Source organism: Manihot esculenta, chromosome 13 (genome assembly GCF_001659605.2).
Source record: "Manihot esculenta cultivar AM560-2 chromosome 13, M.esculenta_v8, whole genome shotgun sequence".
Lineage (NCBI taxonomy): Eukaryota > Viridiplantae > Streptophyta > Magnoliopsida > Malpighiales > Euphorbiaceae > Manihot > Manihot esculenta.
In genome coordinates this window covers 32987478-33008562 of record NC_035173.2, presented here as the reverse complement: position 1 = coordinate 33008562, position 21085 = coordinate 32987478, and the positions used below count along the sequence as shown (strand labels likewise).

General features: G+C 33.8%; 1 protein-coding gene and 1 pseudogene across 1 annotated transcript; one reads left to right on the top strand and one right to left on the bottom strand.

The window, feature by feature from the left end:
* Positions 1-603: 603 nt before the first annotated feature.
* On the top strand, positions 604-2577 carry LOC110630398 (uncharacterized acetyltransferase At3g50280). Its single transcript, XM_021777881.2, has one exon. The coding sequence runs from the start codon at positions 704-706 to the stop codon at positions 2024-2026; it is 1323 nt and encodes a 440-aa protein (XP_021633573.1). The 5' UTR covers positions 604-703; the 3' UTR covers positions 2027-2577.
* A 7808-nt stretch (positions 2578-10385) lies between these two features.
* LOC122721614 lies at positions 10386-20626 on the bottom strand (annotated as a pseudogene).
* Positions 20627-21085: the final 459 nt, after the last annotated feature.

Genomic DNA, 21085 nt, shown 5'->3' with positions numbered 1-21085 from the left:
GCAGTCCTCCGCAAAGTTTGATTCGGGCCAGAAATAGAATTGAAATTGATCATGTTAAATTTGGAATTCGACGGATTAAATAGTTCTATTTTCCAATTATACTGAAATTGTCTATTGGAGGTGGATTTGGGTCTATACTCCTTGAATCAAAATCGAAATCAGATCAAAATCAATCCATTTCAATTATTAATTCGAATTAAAATCAGTTTAATTTAAAATTTTAATTTTTTAAAAGTTTAAATCGATGTTTGTTTACATAATCTTTTATTATATATAAATAAATAATTTCTAAATTTTATGAATTTACGTATTTTAATGTATAAAATATTAATATTATTGTAATTTGAAAAGATTTAAATTGGTGTCAAATCATAATAATAATTTGAATCAGAATCAAAACACTTATAAATTGACGGTTCGACCTGAAATCGAATTGGAATCGATCCTTTGTCGGCAGACCACCAGATCGCTTCAAGGCACAATTGCTACCTACCACGATTGACCAATCAATATGGGCCTTTTTGTCCTCGATTCTTTTACTTATGGGCCGTTTATTCATAGAGAAAACTAAAAACTATAAATTTTTTTAATATTATTATCAAACATTAAGGATAAAGTGATGAACTGTCTACTAGCCACTCATTTTTACTTGTTGAAATTTCGAAGCTCAAACATTAAGCTTGCTAATTAAACACCAAAAGAGATGGCAAATATTCGATTAATCTCCACGAGCATAGTTCAAGCTGCAAGTAACCCAGAATCATCAATACACAAGATTGAGTTAACTTCAAGTGATCTCAAGTTCATTTTGGTTCAATACATCCAAAAGGGACTCCTTTTCACCAAATCCAAACCAGAACGGTGGTCGGAAGTGAGACGATCGGATGAAAGCTTGGTCCATCACTTGAAGAACTCACTTTCTCGCACACTAGCTTTCTTCAGCCCTCTTGCAGGCCGCCTTGCAACGGTGGAACATGATGACAAAACCGTTTCTTTCTTCATCGACTGCAATAATGCCGGAATCCAATTTGTTCATGCTGTTGCTGATGATATTACCATTTCCAACATCCTTGAACCCATCTATGTTCCTTCCTTTGTTCACTCGTTCTTTCCTCTAAATGGAACAAGTAACTACGAGGGTGTTTCCAAACCTTTGCTTGGTGTTCAAATTACAGAGCTTGTCGATGGTATCTTTATAGCTTGCACTATGAACCATGCAGTTGCCGATGGCACAACATTTTGGAATTTCTTCAACTCCTGGTCTGAAATTTCACGCAGTAATTCAGATCAGATTTCTAAACCTCCTGTCTCTGAACACTGGTTTCGTACCTACTGCTCTCTCCGGTTGCCTGTTTCAATATTCACTAGTGATAATGAAATCATCCCACCACCGCCTTCTTACCGGGAAAGAGTTTTCCATTTCACGAAAGAAAAAATTGCAGGGCTCAAAGCAAAAGCCAATGCTGAAGCTGGCAGTGAGAAGATCTCCTCTTTACAATCACTCTTATCTCATCTTTGGGGATCTGTAGTTCGTAATCGTCAACTCGTCGATCCCAATGAAGACACCAACTTCCACTTGTTAGTTGGTATTAGATCAAGGTTGCAGCCACAGTTACCAGGAGAGTATTTTGGAAACGCGGTTCAGATAGGAACAGTGAAGTTGAAAGCAAGAGAAATAATAAAACAAGGACTTGGCTACACAGCTTTAGAGATGAACAAGCTGGTTAACTCTTACACAGAAGACAAGGTCAGAAACAATTTAGAATCTTCGATGGTGTTTAAAAGGGGTGGCTGTGCACATGGTGATTTGGCTGCAAGCAGTTCACCGAGGTTCAATGTTTATGGAAATGACTTCGGGTGGGGAAGGCCAATTGCTGTAGGAAGTGGACCTGGAAACAAGCGTTGTGTGAAGATTACTGTCTTTCCAGGAGTTGAGGAAGGGAGTATAGACATTGAAGTTAGCACTTCTCCTGAGATTTTGGAGGCTATGGGGCATGACTCCGAGTTCATGTCTGCTGTCAATTGAATTCTTATCTTCTTCAGAACAGATTTTTCAACTTGTTCAACAAGTGAAAATACACATGAAAAAGAAGTTGATGAGATGCAATTATATCATAGTGTGTTCCGTATGGCTTAAGGCGACAGATGTGTCTTTTCCTTATTCTGGGCTGAATCTGCTTTTATATCTCGTTGGAGGCCATTAAATCCTGGTCAGCTCTCTTTCCCTCTCCTTGGCCATTGAGAAAAACTAACATAAGATTGGTTTAAATGGAATTTGGATGGATCTGTTATAGGAAAACCTGGCCCAACTGCTATTGGTGGAGTTCTTCGTGACTGTAATGATAAATTCTTATATATCTTTTTTGGTTCGGTAGGTGTTTTTGACTCAAATGAAGCTGAATTTTTAGCCATTAAAAAGGTTTTGTCTATTCTCTCAAAAAAGCCTAGTGTTTGAAGAGATTGTGTGGAGATTATTTTAGGATCTGATTCTAGAAATGTTGTTTCTTGGACTTCTTTTTTTGAAAACCATCCATGGAAGCTTGAGAATATGCATAGATTTGTTGTTAATCTTGCTAATTTGTCTCCCTTACTGCATTTTGAACATATTTTTCGTGAAACCAATTGGATTATTGACTCTTTTGCAAAACAAGGAGTGCATAGAGATGGGGACTTTATTGCTTGACTTTGTACGTCTATATTGGATATCCTTCCTGTTTTGGTCATAGTTTTTATTATAGATTATAGGAAATAAACATATTAATATATAAAGTAAATATTGATAGATGGGACAATTGCTTAATCTTAGAGACAGTATCCCTTTCTATTTAGATATTGTCTCTCATGTATAAATAGATTGTAATCTCTATTATATTTCTACATGGTATCAGAGTCACTCTGGGTAAGACAAATTGTACAGAGTTAGTGGGTCTGCGAGGAAAGGGCTATCCGTGTGAGACGAGATGGAGTCGCCCAAGGTACTAGCGAACCATAGTACCCGAGGGTCCGGTCTTGATTTAGTAATTATATTCGATTCAATTGCGACAAGAACGTCGCAAATTTAGCAAGGGAGAGTGTGACATCCACTTGCTAACTTGTGGATTCCATCTAACATTTAGAGACTTAGGACTCTATTCATTTGAGTTACCCATAAATGGTAACATTTGGAGACTTAGGGCTCTGTTCATCGGGTTATCCATAAAGAGTACGTGACATTTAGAGATTTAGGACTCTATTAATTTGGGTTACCCATCTGTTTATCGGGTTACCCATAAAGAATAACATTTGGAGACTTAGAGCTCTGTTCATTTGGGTTACCTATAAAGGATAATATTTGGAGATTTATAACTCTGTTCATTTGGATTATTCAGGATAACATTTGAAAATTTAGAACTTTGTTCATCGAGGTACTCATAAATGTAACATTTGGAGATTTAGGGCTCTATTCATCGGGATTACCCATAAAGTGTAACATTTAGAGATGTAGGATTCTGTTTATTTGGGTTACCCATAAAGGATAACATTTGGAGACTTAGGGCACTGTTCATGGGTACTGTTCACGAGTATTGTTCTTCCGATCCTTTGTTTATTTTGATTATTTTGGGTTAGTTGTCCTTATGATCGAAGTTGATTATATATGTAACAAGTTGGACATGATTAACATTTATAATCTAACTTGAAGGGTAGTGTTAAAGGTTATAGGAAGTAAATATGTTAATATAAAAAATAAATATTAATAGATGGATTAGTTGCTTAATTTTAGAGATTGTGTAATTATAGATTCGATTTTCTTTTTTGTTTAGATATCGTCTCTTATATATAAATAGGTTGTAATCTCTATTGTGAAATACAACAACAAAATATTATATTTCTACAGTTTTTTCATATTTTTGCTGTATATTGCTCCCTCCTCTTTGTTTTCGGATCTTAATTATCCTTCAAATTATTGTTGCTTTGGTCTTGATTGTATCTTTTGTTCATTTAAGTTTCTCCAAATTTTTTTCACGAAGTGTGCAAACGCTTAGGTTCAGATTGATTATATTTACGACTGAATTAGTGGTAGTATTAAATTAAGTTTTTCTTAATTATTAATGAAATTTTTATTCTTAAAAAAAATATTTAAGTCTATATATAATTGAATGGGGATAACGTGTATGTTGATCTTACACAAATCTCATAATAAATATTTAACTTAATCACGGTTAAATTTATAAAAACATTCACTAATATTGATTTCTTTTACACCAAATGACAAGAAAGAGGTTTTTGCAACTTTAACTTATCCTTAAAACTAAGTTGTTTGCCAGCATGGAAACTGACATTTTATGTTGTTATTTAAGTGGCGTAAAGTAAAATTATGGCTACCTATAGCTAACTAACTCATTTTAATCTAAACTAGTTAAAATAAATATTTTTAAATAATAATAAAATTATACAATACAATAAATTTTTCCAAATACATTTATGGAAATATTATTTATGAAAAATATAAAAAATTCATTTTTAAATTATAAATTTATTTACAAATATCAATAATAATAATAATTATTATTATCATTTTATTTTAATAGTGGATGGAGGGATGTTAAATTTGGACAATATTTAACTCACCTCCAAAAACTAGTTTAAGGGCAAAAACTAGTTTAAAGGGAAAGAGTGATTAAAATTCTTATAAGGGGGTAAATTATCTTATAGGATTCAACACACTCCTCATGCTTAGGCAATCCACTTTTAAAGGGTATAGCTGCCAAAAATTATAATTTCTAGATTTTTCTGTAAAAATCTTTAGCCACACAAGGGTCCCTTCCACCTGGACCAATTAGCTTACTCCACCTTGCAAACTGCTGAAGATTGGCCCAGAAAACCATCTCCATTCTCTCGGCCTCACACCTACTTTGCTCCACCTCGAGCATGTGGCCTCCCGCCAATCCTCTTGACTCGGCGAGCCACAACTCCAAGACTTCTGCTGTCTTAATGGATGTAGGATTCAACGCATCCCTTATGCACCCCTTACGCACATGTGTCAGATCTAACTCACCTCAAAAGGCAGCTCAAAGGGAGAAGTGCCTAAAACTCTTATAAGAGACACACTACTCTTATCCTAAACCAACGTATAATTCTTTAAAAGTGCTTGGAACTTCTGGACAAAAAGAGAGAGATCAAACGACAAGTAGATGACTTGGCAGATGATCAGACAAGGTGACGAGGTATGACCACTTGTTGACCGTGTGATTTGCTGAAGGGCCAACCTATCGGAAGGGCCGACCTGCTTGATGGAAATAGGGTTGAGTATGGTAGGCCTGATGAAAAAAGGGTCGGAGTACTCGAAAGATCAGAATGCACATATTCTTTAAAGAGTTCATAATGTTTGACAAAAGAGAGTATTAGGAGAAGAGGAACGACGGCGTTTTGTTTATCCGGCTTCATTAAACAAACTGAGAGTATTTTGGTTTTTTGATTATCAAGATCGTCAAGTCTATTATTTAAAGAACAAACGTTTTTTTCTATTTTAAGAGAGAAAAAGTATGTGAAGCGAAAAAGCGTGATGATTGTTTTTCGCCATTTATTAATTTGTAATCGAGTTTGTGCTCGTATGATTGTTCGCTTTTCTGTAACTCATTGTAAATAAAGAATTTCTTATTTCGAGATATAGGACAATCCTTAAAAATAAATCTAAACTCGTAAATCTCTCTATGTCTTCTTCTTTTATATTTTATTTTATTTTTTTTCTTTATTCTTGATTTACCGAAAATTGGAGTTTAAATTCCTGAGTAACTATAAGTTGTATCAAAGGAACTACAATAAGAAACTGCTGTAGTTGAGCCTCATTTGCTGAGATTGCTCAAGGCCATAGGTAAAATGAAAAAGACAGCTTTCAACTGTTGGGAATATTTACATTTGTGTGTTGATTGAAACTTTTAAGCTTTCTTTTTTGGGTTTGAAGAATCCAGAAAACTATGTCTTTTTAATTAAAACATGTCACACTGACATGGGAATCATTCATCACATTGTCAATCAAAGAACAACTCCTCTCTACTCGAAGAGAGTGAAAGTTCTCTCTTGAGGATTTCAGTCCACTATTTTCCGAGAGCCACTGATAATTTCTATCTCTGTTATAAGTTTTCCTCAACCCCTTCGGAGGATAAATTGATTGCAATTATTAGTTAATTTTTAAAATAAATTGATTTTTTTATAGAAATCATGTTTCATACTCTTTTAATTATTTTTATAAAATTCTATTTTAAACTAACGAGTAAAATAAGTGGGACTAAGAACTTTTAATTTATATAAAACACTAAAATTAAAAATTTATATTTATATATTAAAATTAATTTAAAACACAAAAATAAAATTGTAAAATAACTTTAAAAATTAAAAAGAAAAAATTTCATTATTTCTTTCTCTTTTATCACTTTTCTATAGGCCGAGATAACTTGTATTAAAAGTCCAACGAACTATTAAAACATGATCGAAAGATTAAAAATCCAAGTCGGAAATAGAAAAGCCTCATCCAACAGACCAGCCCAAGCCACACTCTGCTAGCCGATGACTTTTGAAAAGGAAGTAATATCTCTTTATTTTCAAAAAAAAAAAAAAAAAAAAAACTAGGTAATTTTCTTTTTTTTTTTTGTTAATTTGAAAATTTCTATTTTGTCATGCTTATGTTATTTATTTTAAGTCCATTTTGTTTATCTCTATAATTAAATACTATTTTCATATCTTTTATATTTGTTTGCATAATTATAAAATTCACTTTAAAAATATTTCAATAGAAAATAGAAATTACAAAATTGATATGTTTTGGAAAAAAAATAGTATGATGATCATTAAAATCTCCGATGAAGAGTATTTATTACCTTTCAATTGGAGAGCGAAATACACACAAATAGTATAGATGCTACTAATAAGTAAATGAAATTTCTTTTAATTTTTCTTAAATTTATATAATTTTATTTTAATTATTTTGTTTTAATTTTATTTTTAATCTTTTGTTAACTATGGTTGCTTTTCATCGATTAAAAGCGAATGATTTGAGATAAAAAAAAATAGAGTTTTTGTATGTATAAATAAGTTTAGTTTGAAAGGTTCAAGTCTTGAATGGTTCAGGCCTTATTTGTTTATTTCTTTTTTTTTTTTCTTTATATGTATAATTTCACTCTATTACAGTGCCACCTGTCGCTATTACACAGTGTCGTACGTATGATCATACTCCCCCTCTCTAGCGTCAGGTGCTATTTAATTCTCTCTGGCGCTCGGGTTGACAGGATCATGGTATGGATGGGTCCGTTCCCTATTGACCTATCAAGTTAAGTGAGCTGCATCTCTTTGTTGAACCCGGACCTCGGGCTGACAGAGTGATACAGGACTATTTAGACTCCGTCAGGAGTTTTAACCAATATCGTTTGGCTAAGACGAAATAAGAGAAAAGATAGGTTAGAAGACTAAAAGTCTTATTGAAATTCCTCAAAGATTGAAAAGTGTCTTTCTAATAGCCAAGAGAGGCTATTTATAATAGAAACAAAACCCTAATGTGCAAAATTATTAAAATACCCAAAATATCCAAAAATAATAATTAAAATACAAAAGTTAGCCCCGGTCCAAGTCTGTCGTAAAATCCAAGGCTAATTGCTTTGTGTCATTCCCTTCTACTTGTAAAGAACTCGTCCTCGAGTTGTCATCAGCAGGGTAGTACTGAAATAGATCTGTCACATTAAACGTCTTGGAAATTTTCATTTCATGTGGAAGGTCAAGAACATAGGCATTGTTATTGATCTTCTGAATGATCCGGAATGGACCAATCTTCTTGGCGTCAAGCTTTTTCTGTCCTCCACTACGCTCCTTGCGTAAATACACCATAACTTGATCACCGACATTGAAGGACTTGAAACGCCTATGTTTATCAGCTGTAGCTTTATATTTGTCATTGGCTTCTGTAAGGCATTGTTGTACCTGTTTGAAAACATCCACATGCTGCTTTGCCAAGTTGCTTGCTACAATACTGTTGTAAGCAAATTCCACCTGGTCTTGGAGGATTTCACTCTCCTTTAGACTCATCTTATAATGAGGCAGATTCGGTAATTTTGATCCAAGAATGAGATCAATCTGATGTTGGATATCCCGCGGAGGTGGAAGCTTTGATGATTCCTCCACTATCTTAGGAAACTCCTTCAACAGCTCTTTGATGTGTGGTGGTAAAGATGGTGCCTCCTCCATTGTACTTTTTTCTCTCACAAATAAAGCCAGTGTGCCCCCAGATTTCTCAACTGCGCCTGATAGCTTATGCACTCCCGTAGAAATAGCAACAACATTCTTCTCTTCCACTTTAGAATGTTTCGCAGAACCGGAAGGCAAGATAGTAATCTTCTTTTGATTCCACGTGAACATGTATGAATTCTCCTTCCCTTTATGCAAAGCATCAACATCGAACTGCTAAGGGCGACCTAGCAAAATTCCACAGCAATCCATATCCACAACATCACAATTAACATGTTCAGTATAAGATTTACCGATCGAGATAGACACGCTGTAGATTTTGTTGACCTCAATTGTCGGTCCTTCCTTAATCCATCCGACTTTGTATGGTGAGGGGTGAGGCTATGTAGGCAACTGTAATTTTTCTACCAATTGCTTAGCTATCAAATTCTCACAACTACAACTATCGATAATTAGCCTGCAAATTGCCTCTCCTACTCGACACTTGGCTTGGAAAATCTTCCTCCTTTGCGTCTCATCCTCCTGTTTAGTTGAGCATAAGATTTTCTTCACTACATAGGTGACTGCCTTTCCCTTATTGTCGACCACAAGATTGGTGGCCACAGGATTGGCGACTGGTTGGGCGTGTGCGGTGGCAGCGGGTTGGTGGATTCCCTGCTGCAAGGTCAATTGTCCGATCATCTCCCTCAATTCTGCCAAAGATGCCTCAATCGCAGCAAGTCGCGCCTCTTGGTTATCTGCCATGGTTGAACTTCGCTCTAATACCAATCTGATACAAGACTATTTAGACTCCGTCAGGAGTTTTAACCAATATCGTTTGGCTAAGACGAAATAAGAGAAAAGATAGGTTAGAAGACTAAAAGTCTTATTGAAATTCCTCAAAGATTGAAAAGTGTCTTTCTAATAGCCAAGGGAGGCTATTTATAGTAGAAACAAAACCCTAATGTGCAAAATTATGAAAATACCCAAAATATCCAAAAATAATAATTAAAATACAAAAGTTAGCCCCGGTCCAAGTCTGTCGTAAAATCCAAGGCTAGTTGCTCCGTGTCACAGAGTCATAGTATAGATGGGTCCGTTTCCTATTGACCCATCAAGTCAAGTGAGTTGCATCTCTCTTTGTTGAACCCGGACCTCGGACTGACAGAGTCATGGTATAGATGGGTCTGTTCCCTATTGACCCATCAAGTCAAGTGAGTTGCATCTCTCTTTGTTGAATCCGGACTTCGATCTGCCCGGCCTGCTTGAACGTGATTTGAGTTGTGTGCTAGTGAACAGACTTGCGTAATGGACTCTAGTGGGTTTTGGGTTTTACTTTCCTATGAGGGCTGAACTGCGGCTTGAATGACAGAAGTCCAGCGATTGTCAAGTGCCCCATTGAAAAGTCTTTTATCAAAATATATTTTCTCTGTCTTTATTCATTTCAAATTCGTATTCTCGATTTTGCTCTCAACTCTTTTTCTCGCTTTGCTCCCATTAACTTGTTCTCCTTCGCCTTTGCAATCTCTGCTCCAAGGTACGTCCCATTAGGATGAGCAGTATTCGGTTCAAACTGAAAAAATCAATCGAACTGAATTAATTTGAAAATTTGGTTCGGTTTATTTTTTAATTTTAAAAATTTTGGTTCAGTTTAATTTTGATCAGAAAAAAAATTAAAAAAATCAAACGGAATAGATAATAGTATAATATTTTTAATAATATAAAGAGTTTAGATTATATTAATGTTAAAATATTTTAATTAAATTTTAAATATTAAAAATAAAATATAAAAAATAAAAATAAAAATATATTAAAAATTCAAACCGATTAAATCAAACTCAATTAAACCGATTCATTTCGATTCAATTTTTGACTAAAATCAATTGAATTTAATTTTTATATATACAAAAATTTTAATTTTTAATTTATTTAAATTAATTTAATTTTAAATCAAATGCTCACCATGCGACCCACACTCTTCTCATGGGGTGAATTTGATATCCTCTTTTACCACTACGTGCATTTCCAATCTTTCCAATATTTTCCTAGCCTACTTGATAAATATTTAGAAAAAGGCAATAATATTGCTAGAAAAGTATGTCACAAAATTACAAAAGATGAAATTAGTCACCAGAAAATCATCCACATCACAAAAACATTATCGTCATCCTGATCACCGTTGATCCCACATCAGCTTAGTTAGATACATATTGCATGAATTCATCGTCACACTCAATCGCAGCCATTGTTTCTGGCCACAAAAACACCTCCAGATCCACGCTGCCGCCGCCTTCTCTTCCAGGAAATACCGGAGCTTTTTTTGGATTCATGTATCAAAAAAAAATTATCAATTTACATGGAATCCGAAAATATTTTCGGATCTTGTGCAGTTCGACATCATGAATGTCGAACTGCCACGCAGACCAGCTTGTTCAACACCAATGGTGTCGAATAAGCTATTTTTGCCATGGGAGCAATTTAAAATTGCTCCCGATGTGGCATGTAGGGGTGAGCATTCGGTCGGTTCGGTTCAAAACCGAACCGAACCGAATAAACCAAAAATTGAAATTTGAGTGTTCATGAAAATCGAACCGAATTGATTTTGGTCAGAAATTGAATCAAACCGAACCGGTCTGATTCGGTTTGATTCGGTTCGGTTTGATCGGTTTCAATTTTTAATAATTTTTTTATTTTTACACTTTATTTTTAATATTTTAAAATTTAATTAAAATATTTTAATCTTAATATGATTTAATTTCTATATATTATTGAAAAAATATATTATTATTACTAATCGGTTCGATTTGATTTTTTTGGTTTTTTTTTTTATCAAAACCGAACCGAACCGAAATAACCAAAATTTTTGAAATTGAAAACCGAACCGAACCGAAATATATAAAAAACTGAACTAAATTTTCAAATCGGTTCGATTCGGTCGGTTTTTTCGGTTTGAACCGAATACTGCTCACCCCTAGTGACATGTTCGACACCTTGGGTACCGAATACGCACAAATATTAAGGTTTCATCAGAAATTCCTGACGAAACTTTGATAGAGTAAAAGTTTTCGGCACTTAGAGTGCCAAACACTTTTATTTTGCATGCAAGTCCGCATGGCTCTACACTGCATGCACAGATCCGGAGAGACTTGGCTTTTCTCCCACCATCTCCTTCTTTTTCCCATTTTTCATTCTTCCTTCATTCTTCCTCTCCAGCTCTTCTTCTCCTTCCCCAGCTCTTCATTCTTCCTCTCCAGCTCTTCACTTCACTCTCTCCACACTTTGCCATAGGCCATCACCTTTACACCTTCACTTTCAACACGCTTCTTCAACACAGGTTTATCTAAAACTTTCTTTTTTTTTTTTATTTTAAAATATATATATAATTTTTTTACTTTATATATAAAAATAAAATAACAAATTAAAATATTAAATCTTAAATTAAAAATATAAGATATTTCAGATTAAATAATATTATTAATATAATTTTTTATGTAATTTTTATAAATTTAGAAATAGTATTAAATGAAGTTTAAAATTTTTAAAAATTAAATAATTAGTATTTTAATTTAAGAGAATAAATAATAAGTTTTTCAAAAAAATTTTATCCGTACATCAATGTTTTAATTAAAAAAATTTATTTAATTACATTTTTATGGTAATTTATCTGTAAAATATAATTAAAGATTGTAATAAAGTTAAATAAATATAATCTACATCTTTAAATATTTATAAAGTAATGTCTGAAGAAACATTTTAAATCATATTTGAAAAAAAAATTTTTTAAAGAATAGAATATATTAAATTTTTATATTCTAATAGTATATAAATTCATTAGAATTAATTATATTTTATATTTAAGTTTTTGAAAATTGTTTTACAATATCATATAAAATTTAATATTTTGAAAAGAAATATAGTTAAAAAAATAATAAAATTTGATGAACGCTGGATTTCACCATCCCGTTACGAGGCCAAACTTATAATGACAGTCCCCATTTTAAGGCCTCTAAGTCTTCTTAATGGATCGGCTCAGTCCGTTCGGCCCATAGATCAGACCTCCCCTGGGCTTCAGTCCTGATCTCATCTTTTAGCCCAGTCCGGAGGAGAAGAAGTAGCCAACCCATCCGCCTAGTGGGTCCATCCACATGCGTGCCAGGAAAGAATTAAATGGCTGTTACGCATGGAGCAGATATCTGATATTCTCGTACGTCCGTATCCGTATGGCAGAGACAGGTGGCCCAATGGCAGTGAGGCCAGTACACGTCACTGACAGACTAGAAAAAAGAATAAAAGGAGAGGAGCACCTTCCTCTCAAACCAAGTTCACTCAACCCTTGTAAAACCCTATTTTCTAGATCTCAGATCATCAATTGGCGCCGTCTGTGGGAACGAAGGAGATTTTTTTATCATCGGAGTTCCACTCTTACAATACCCACTGAGATCCACGATGGCCAACCATAATGAAAACAACCTCGTTAATACCCAAATGACATGAGCTCTGCTCAGGAGGGACAACAGTTCTCTTTTTCCAGTCCCACAACCCCAAACAACCAACCACCAATCCCCTTCAACCCCTCGCCGAACTCGGCAGAGAACATGCCCGGAGTTGCCTTATCCAATCAGGACCTCCAAGCCATGGCCCTTCAACTACAAAACACCGCCCACTGGTTGGGGCAGATGATGCAACAGAGGGGCCTTAATACCCAATGAACGTGTTGCCAGTGGTAGAGGAACCCCGAACCAATGAACCCCAGCCTACCTTTAACCACCCCCAGACAAACAGCAGAGAAACCGGAGAAAGAGGTAGGAGGGCCGGGGAAGAAGAAGAACCGGAAGCCAGAGTTCGTGGGAGAAGGGTGAGGAAATTGATAGAAAACGACGAGGTAGACAGTTATTCTGCTAGAACAACCAGGAGAACGGAGGAGGATGAATGGAAGGAAAAAGATTGTCTGGAGAAGCGGCCCAGACAGGAAGAGGAGGGTGTGGATCAAAAGCTGCAGAAAATGAAAGAGCAGCTTCTGGCTGAGTTGGGAGCGAAAGATCATAACCAGGCTCTCTTGCCTACCTCTTCACCTTTCTCGAAATGGGTGCAGAGACACTGCCACATATGGAACAATGGACTCTGAACGTTTCTTTTATTTTGCTTGATCTCCAGTCCATCTCATTACATATTCTAGAAGACCTCGGCCGTCCCTTCTTCCTTGTTCTAGAAATGTCAGGCACAAGAGAACGTCCATCTGCTGCAGGCCAATAGTCAAGATGTCCAAAATGATGGAACGTGTACGCGTAACATTGGATTGTATGATCCAATTTATAATAGTCAGATACAAATTATTCGTAGTCAATTGAATGTGACATGCATGCAGCAATAGCATGAGAACATGATATTCTTATCTCCTGAAATTTGCCACATGTGCATGTTTGATCCATGAGTTTGACCACTTGCTTTTGCCTACCACTTGCAATAATTATTTCGCAAACTATTGTCTAACTATTGAACCGTCTCACTCTATGTCCATTTGCCTTAATTGCGTTTGCACGCAGAGTTTCACTATAATACTGATTGAAAACATAGCCTTTGCTTTGTTGATCAAAAAATGTTGTCCTCCGCGTATCAAAATAATGGACACACTGGAAAAATATTTTTTCAACCATTGCCGTTATTGGCAACGCCCGAAATCCTTTCATCATGTCATTTAGTGATTCTGCCATATTTGTTGTCATTACGCCATACCTCTGTCCACCATCGTGTGATCTCATCCATTTTTCTAAATTTATCTTCATTACTCAATCATATGATTCTGGGTGCACCTCCCGAATATTGTTCATTGCCTCAAAAAACTTTCTTTTCTGGTTTTCATTTGCTGATATAAATGACAATTTCATCAAAGTAAAATTAGCACAAGTTAAAAGTGACATTAAATTTAAAAAATTAAGTATACTGCGTATTAAAACATGACACATACCTGCCTTGCACAACGCTTCCTTTATTGCTGCATTTTTTAATGTCTTATTATAACTACTCAAAATATATCTGATGCAGTAACGATGATGACCAACTGGAGGTTGCCACCAATCTTTTTGCATCGCCTTAAGAATTCCAGTATGGCAATCAGAAATTACACACAAATCTTCTCGATTACTCACAAAGATCCTTAAGCAATCCATAAACCATGACCAATTGTCACCGTCCTCTTTATCAACAATGGAAAAAGCTAATGGAAATAGTTGATTATTTCCATCAAGTGCGGTTGCACACAGTATACACCCTGTATATTTTTCGTATAAGAATGTCCCATTGATTGAGATAACAGGTCGGCAATGTTTAAATCCCTCAATCAATTACTTAAAAGCCCAAAACATACGGTCAAATACACGACACATCGAATTTAATTGCTCATTTATCCAATGTGGATTATCTTCAATCATGCATACTATTTCTGGATTAAAATGATGAAGAGCAGTCATGAATCTACGCAAACGACTGTATGATTCATCCCAACCCCCATAAAGCCTTGCAATTGCCTTCTGCTTCACTTTCCATATTTTTTGATAAGACGGCTCATATCCAAATTTGTCCCGCACTTCAGCTTGTAGGGCAACAATTTTTATATCGGGTTGCTGTTCAATTAATGCAAAGATGAATGAACAAATGAAATTTTCATCCAATTGGCTATGGTTTTTTGTCAACTGAGGATTTGTACATGTGTGCGGTCCACTGTATCTCGTAATTTTTCATATATCCTCTTCTTCTTTCTTGGATGCTCGAAGCTTCCATGCACACCCACTGTCTTTGTCTTTACACTTTATAGAATAAGTCTTCTCTCTTGTTTCATGGTAACAAAATTGATGATGATGTCTCAGGTGATATTCTTTTGCAGCCGCAGCCACTGCATCTCTCGAAGAAAATATCATCCCAACTAAAAACTCTTTAGAAGTATCCCAAAAGGAACAACCTTCTGGCTTGTCATAAGGATCCACCCTAAGCAAATCGAAGTCTATTTCTGCGTATGGGGGAGGATGAACAACAGGCACAATAGGATTAGGAAATTGTGTGTTGTAATATCGAGATTCACTCCCACTACCCTCCTGACCATAATCATCATCATCATCCTCAGTAGACATCCATGAATCATCGTCATCGTCATCCTCATCATCATCCTCTTTCTCATCCTCTACTGTATCAAATAAATTAATTGACGGCCCTGCAAGACTATTAGATAACCCATAATCATCAACTACATTTTTCTCTTGTTCAACATTTGTTTCCACAACAATTCTAGATGGACCTATATCAACATACTACATATATCAACATACTACGCATCAACACAACAAAGTATCTTAACATATATTTCTATACCAGGTAGACCACCAATATGATATAAGTAATTAAACATACTACATATATCATCTTCACCCCATATATCCACGCATTCAAATTTTAAGGATCCATCCACAATTGTAAACTTTCTAAAACTAATTGTCTCTATATATTCATTATTCTCGGATAATCCAATTGCACGAGCAATTTTCCCGACCAATTGATTAAAATTTATCCGTTTACCTATTGGAACAATATTTGAAAAACCTCCATCATAATCGTATCCATCTGAACTATTTATAATATTTCCATTCCAACGAATATTCGCATATGCAGGAACTGCCATTTTTCTGATAAATAATAAAAAAGAACATGCAAATTATAAAAAACACTTTTTTATAAATTAAAATTACAATAAATTAAAATTATACACACTAAATATGATATATTTAGACGACAAAATTTGTGATTTTTTATATACTTACCTTTAAATATGAATTACTATATCACGTTTTTACCGATATGACCAATGAAATAAAATCTTCCAATTTCTGCAAAAAAAAAATTATATTAGAAATTTATTTTTCCTTACAAAATTTACTATAAAAATAAAAAATAATTTAAAATTAGAATGAACAAAATCTAAAACTTACTGGTATTTTTTTAGCAGTCGAATCAAAATAAGTAGATACGATAATTTTATGAAATTTGTAGAAAAAATAAAATGAGTTGTATAAAAAATTAAGTAAAAAATATGCAAGATTATAGAAGTATCAGATCAAATAGGAGATGAGATAGATAAAAAATAAGGTTAATATAAAGAGAGAGAATGACTGTAATACAATAAGAAAGTTGAAAATTTATAATCGGGGCGGGTAAGGAAGGAGCAAAGAGGTAAGGTAAGGAGGGAGCAAGGAGGTAATAAGAAAGAGATAGCACATGGAGGTAACAAGAAGGAGATAGCAAATTTTAGGGGTGAGCAGTATTCGGTTCAAACCGAAAAAACCGACCGAATTGAACTGATTTGAAATTTTGGTTCAATTTTTTATACATTTTGATTCAGTTTGGTTTTTAATTTCAGAAATTTCGGTTATTTCGGTTCGATTCGGTTTTGATAAGAAAAAAATCAAAAAAACCGAACGGAACCGATTAGTGATAATAATATATTTTTTCAATCATATAGAGAAATTAAATCATATTAAGATTAAAATATTTTAATTAAATTTTAAAATATTAAAAATAAAGTGTAAAAAATAAAAAATTATTAAAAATTGAAACCGATCAAACCGAACCGAATCGAATCGAATCAGACCGATTCGATTCAATTCGGTCTCTGACCAAAATCAGTTCGGTTCGGTTTTCATAAACACTAAAATTTCGATTTTTGGTTTATTCAGTTCGGTTCGGTTTTGAATCGAACCGACCGAATGCTCACCCCTAGCAAATTTATAGCGGGGAATATGGTGTAGTTCGGCAGTAAAACTGCCGAACTAGCCGTTATGGTTGAATAAATGTGGAGACGTGGATGGTTGTGGTTGAATAAATGTGGAGCGGGGCGAACATATGTCTGCAGTGTTGCTCACATGGGGTGCAGAGACCATGTGAGTTGGCATGTCACAAGGGTGCATAGATTCTCTGCACCCATGTGACATGTTCGGCACTCAAAATGCCGAACATGTCCGCACTTCCATGCAGTGTATTTGGCACCTTGGGTGCCGAACATGCCTCATGGGCGAACAAGCCTCATGAGCTACGGGAGCAGTTTGAAACTGCTCCTGTGGCAAGGGCCATAGCGTGGCAGTTCAACACCTATGTTGTCGAACTGCCATTTGTTCGACACTAATGGTGTCAAACTGCCATTTGTTCGACACCAATGGTGCCAAACACTCTTGTTCGACACTCAGTTTTGACACACAGGATCCGAAAATATTTTCGGATTCCACGTGAATTGATAAATTATTTTTTATGCATGAATCGAAAAAATGCTTGAAATACCGAGATCCTACCGTCAAAGTTATTGGCCCTACCACTCCTTACGGCCAAAGGTCGGCCCCACCCAAAATCATTATCGTACATTGGAAATCTAGGCGAGCTACCCATGGTCATTGTTGCACCATCAAAGCTCCCCAACGGTATAAACACCGTGGATTCCTCTCCCAATTCTCCCCAAAACGACGTACCATTTCGTCGTTGTGAGCAATCAAGTTCTTATTTAATTGTTCGGCACACCAGCGCAGATCTGAGATAACACGTCGTCGGCTGATGCGTAAGTGTATACGGTTTGAATTGTGTTTCCGAAATAAAGTGGATCCAGTTTCAGGTTCAACCGGCGCTGGCAATTCATCGACATTCTAAACGTCGTCATTTTATCCGGGCTCAGCTTCCTCACCCGCGTCACTTCCTTTCACAGCAGCGCACAGGGCTTTTTGCTTTTCCAAATTTTTTAAAAAAAATTTCTCAAACTCTGATCTAAAAAAAAAATTTCTCGAATCAGAGTGAAAAGTGATTCTATCGCACTTTAAACGTGCAGTAGAACTTACCGCAATTCTAAAGTACGATAGAATGGAATAATTTAAAAAAAATTTAAATATATTACCGCGCCTATAAGGCACAGTAATGCATGAGTGCGGCTCTGCCGCACTCAATCAATCAAAATATAAATTTAATTTTTATTTAATTAATTATTATATTTTATTAATTTAATTTATTTAATTATTTAATTATTTAATTATTTATTAAATTTATAAAATATAATTATAAAAATTATATTAATATTAATTAATTTTTATTTTATTTTATTAATTTAATTAATTATATATTAAATTTATAAAATATAATTATAAAAATTATATTAATATTAATATTAATTAATTTAAATTATTTATAATATAATATTATATTTATCATATTTACCATTTTATTTTATTAATTTATATAATTTAATTAATGCTAAGAATATATATAAATATATTAATATAATTTATTTTACAAATGTATTAATTAATGCTAAGGATATATACAATTTATTTTATTAATCATATTTATCAATGTAAAGAAGTATAAAAAATTAAACAAAAAAATATATATAAATACTTAAGAATAGTGGAATGTAATAAAAATAAGTTAATATATATACAAATAATTAAATTAAAAAATAATATTAAAAATAATTAAATGTCCTCTCATGTTATATAGGCGTTCCTTCCTTTTCTGAGAATGTTGAGTTTTATATGACTAGAGGTCATATATCATTTATACTCTCATTTTCGGTTATCTATATTTGTAGAGATTACATGAATATTAAAAATTAATATTTATAGAGTATTTTGAGAGAAGTATGAGAAAATAGATAAAAATTATGAAAAAAACTATGAAATAAAATAAATTTTAATTTTTTTATAGTTTTTATAATTATAAATATTTATATTAAATATTTATAAATTAATTATAATAAAAATAATAAAATAGAATGATAAATATAAAAAATATAATGTTTTATCGTAAATAAATTAAAACAATTAATATTTATAATAATAAATATAATTTTTAAAACTATATTTATATAAATTTAATATATAATTAATTAAATTATATAAATTAATAAATATAATATTAAATTACAAATAATTTAAATTAATTAATATTAATATTAATATGATTTTTATAATTATATTTTATAAATTTAATATATAATTAAAAAATTAAATTAATATAATATAATAATTAATTAAATTTATAATTTAAATTAATTAAGTGCGGCTCTGCTGCACTCATGCAGTACCGCAACTTTAAGGCGACATAATGTATTTAATTTTTTTTAAAAATGTTTATTTCATTCTACCGCATTGTGCAGTAAAATTAAGACGCAATAATATATTTAATTTTTTTAAAAAAATAATAAAAAAAATTATTTCATTATATCGCATTTTAGAAGTGCAGTAGATTCTACTGCACTTCTAAAGTGCATAGATTGTACCGCAGGTGCGGTGGAGTCACTATTCACATTCATTCAGGGAAAAATTTTTTTGTGAATCAGGATTTGAGAAAAAAAAAATTTTTTAACTTGAAAAAGCAAAAAGCCCAGCGCGCACAATGATTGAAAAGAAGAAATCTCTGCTGTTGCTGCTGCTGGTGGAGTTCTGTTGGACTCCACTTCTTGAGGTTTCGAAACGGCGTTCTTGGACAAGTTTTCAAGAATTATAGTCATCGTCTTCCCGTTGATTTGATTACATAAAAGATCATTACTTTGTTCACCCATTAATTCGACAGTGTCAATGCCTGAATTCTGAATCCATTTCTTGTTGTTAGCTCTGGCTTTGAGCTTCAAAATCGCTTCTCTGCTAAAGCTGAAGATTCTTTCACTTAATGGCTCGTTTTCATCAAACGTGACCTTGGGGCCACCTTCAGGGACTTGAAGCACCGCCGGAGATATCAGCACCGAGTTCCTTGAAAAATCAGGCAGTCGGCAGATTTTCTTAATTCCTCTAGAAATATCAGCGAAGGTGTTAAAGAAGTTCCAGAAGGAAGTTCCATCTGTGACAGAATAGTTCAAGGCACAGCCAATGAAAACCCCATCTGCTAGCTCCGTCACCTGAACGGCCAAAATTGGCTTAAAATGTCCATCGTAACTAACAGTACGATCAAAAGCAAAGAAGCTCTTGACGCACTCCGGCACATGAACTGGTGAAAGAATATCGCGAATGGAGAGATGGGTAGCAGTGGCGTGCAGGAAATCAACCCCTGCGTCGTTGCAGGTGATGTAAATGTAGCCATTGGGGTCTGTTTTGAAGCGACCAGCCAGTGGAGGGAAGTGAGAAAGTGTTTGAGAGAGAGAATTCTTAAGAAGGAAAACAAGGGATTCAATTGGAATTGAAGGACGAGTGAAGAGACAACCCTTTTGAATATAGTGACGAGGGAGCAAATAAAGGTCAGAGACTGAAAGCTTGAGGTCTTCCATGGTGGATTTCTGGTCTGGGAAGACTCTGCATTTTGAGATCAGAGTTATAGATGGAGCAGAAGGCATTTTTTTGTTTTTTTGGAAGAAATTGAGTGGCGTCTCTGTTATCTGTCTCACTCTCTCGCTCGCTTTTCGTATGTAAATTTGCGAGTGATGATGGGAAGGGAAGTGAGATGCATATTTATAGGGGAGGTTAGTGGATTGGGTTTAGGGCAGGGAATCAAGTTATTCGTTCCAAACCATAAAAGTTCCATCGGACTTAATTTCATTTTTAAATGAAATAAATTTAAATTTAATTTTTAGGTTTATTTATTAAATGAATTAAATTTGAATTCAGTAGAATTGAACTTGTTAAGATTCCTGTGCTGACTCGTTAAAAGACTCATGAGCTAGTTTATTAAAAGACAAATTTATCGAGAGATTCGTGAAGAGAGACTCGTGTCGATTCAATTATACATCTATTTCAAATAAATTAATTATATATTATTTTAGCTACTTAATCGATTTATCATATATAATATTAATTTTTATATCTCAATTTTTTAATTATATAATTATATTATTAATTTATATATTTATTTTTCACTCTATATTTTTCTAAATAGAGACTTTTTT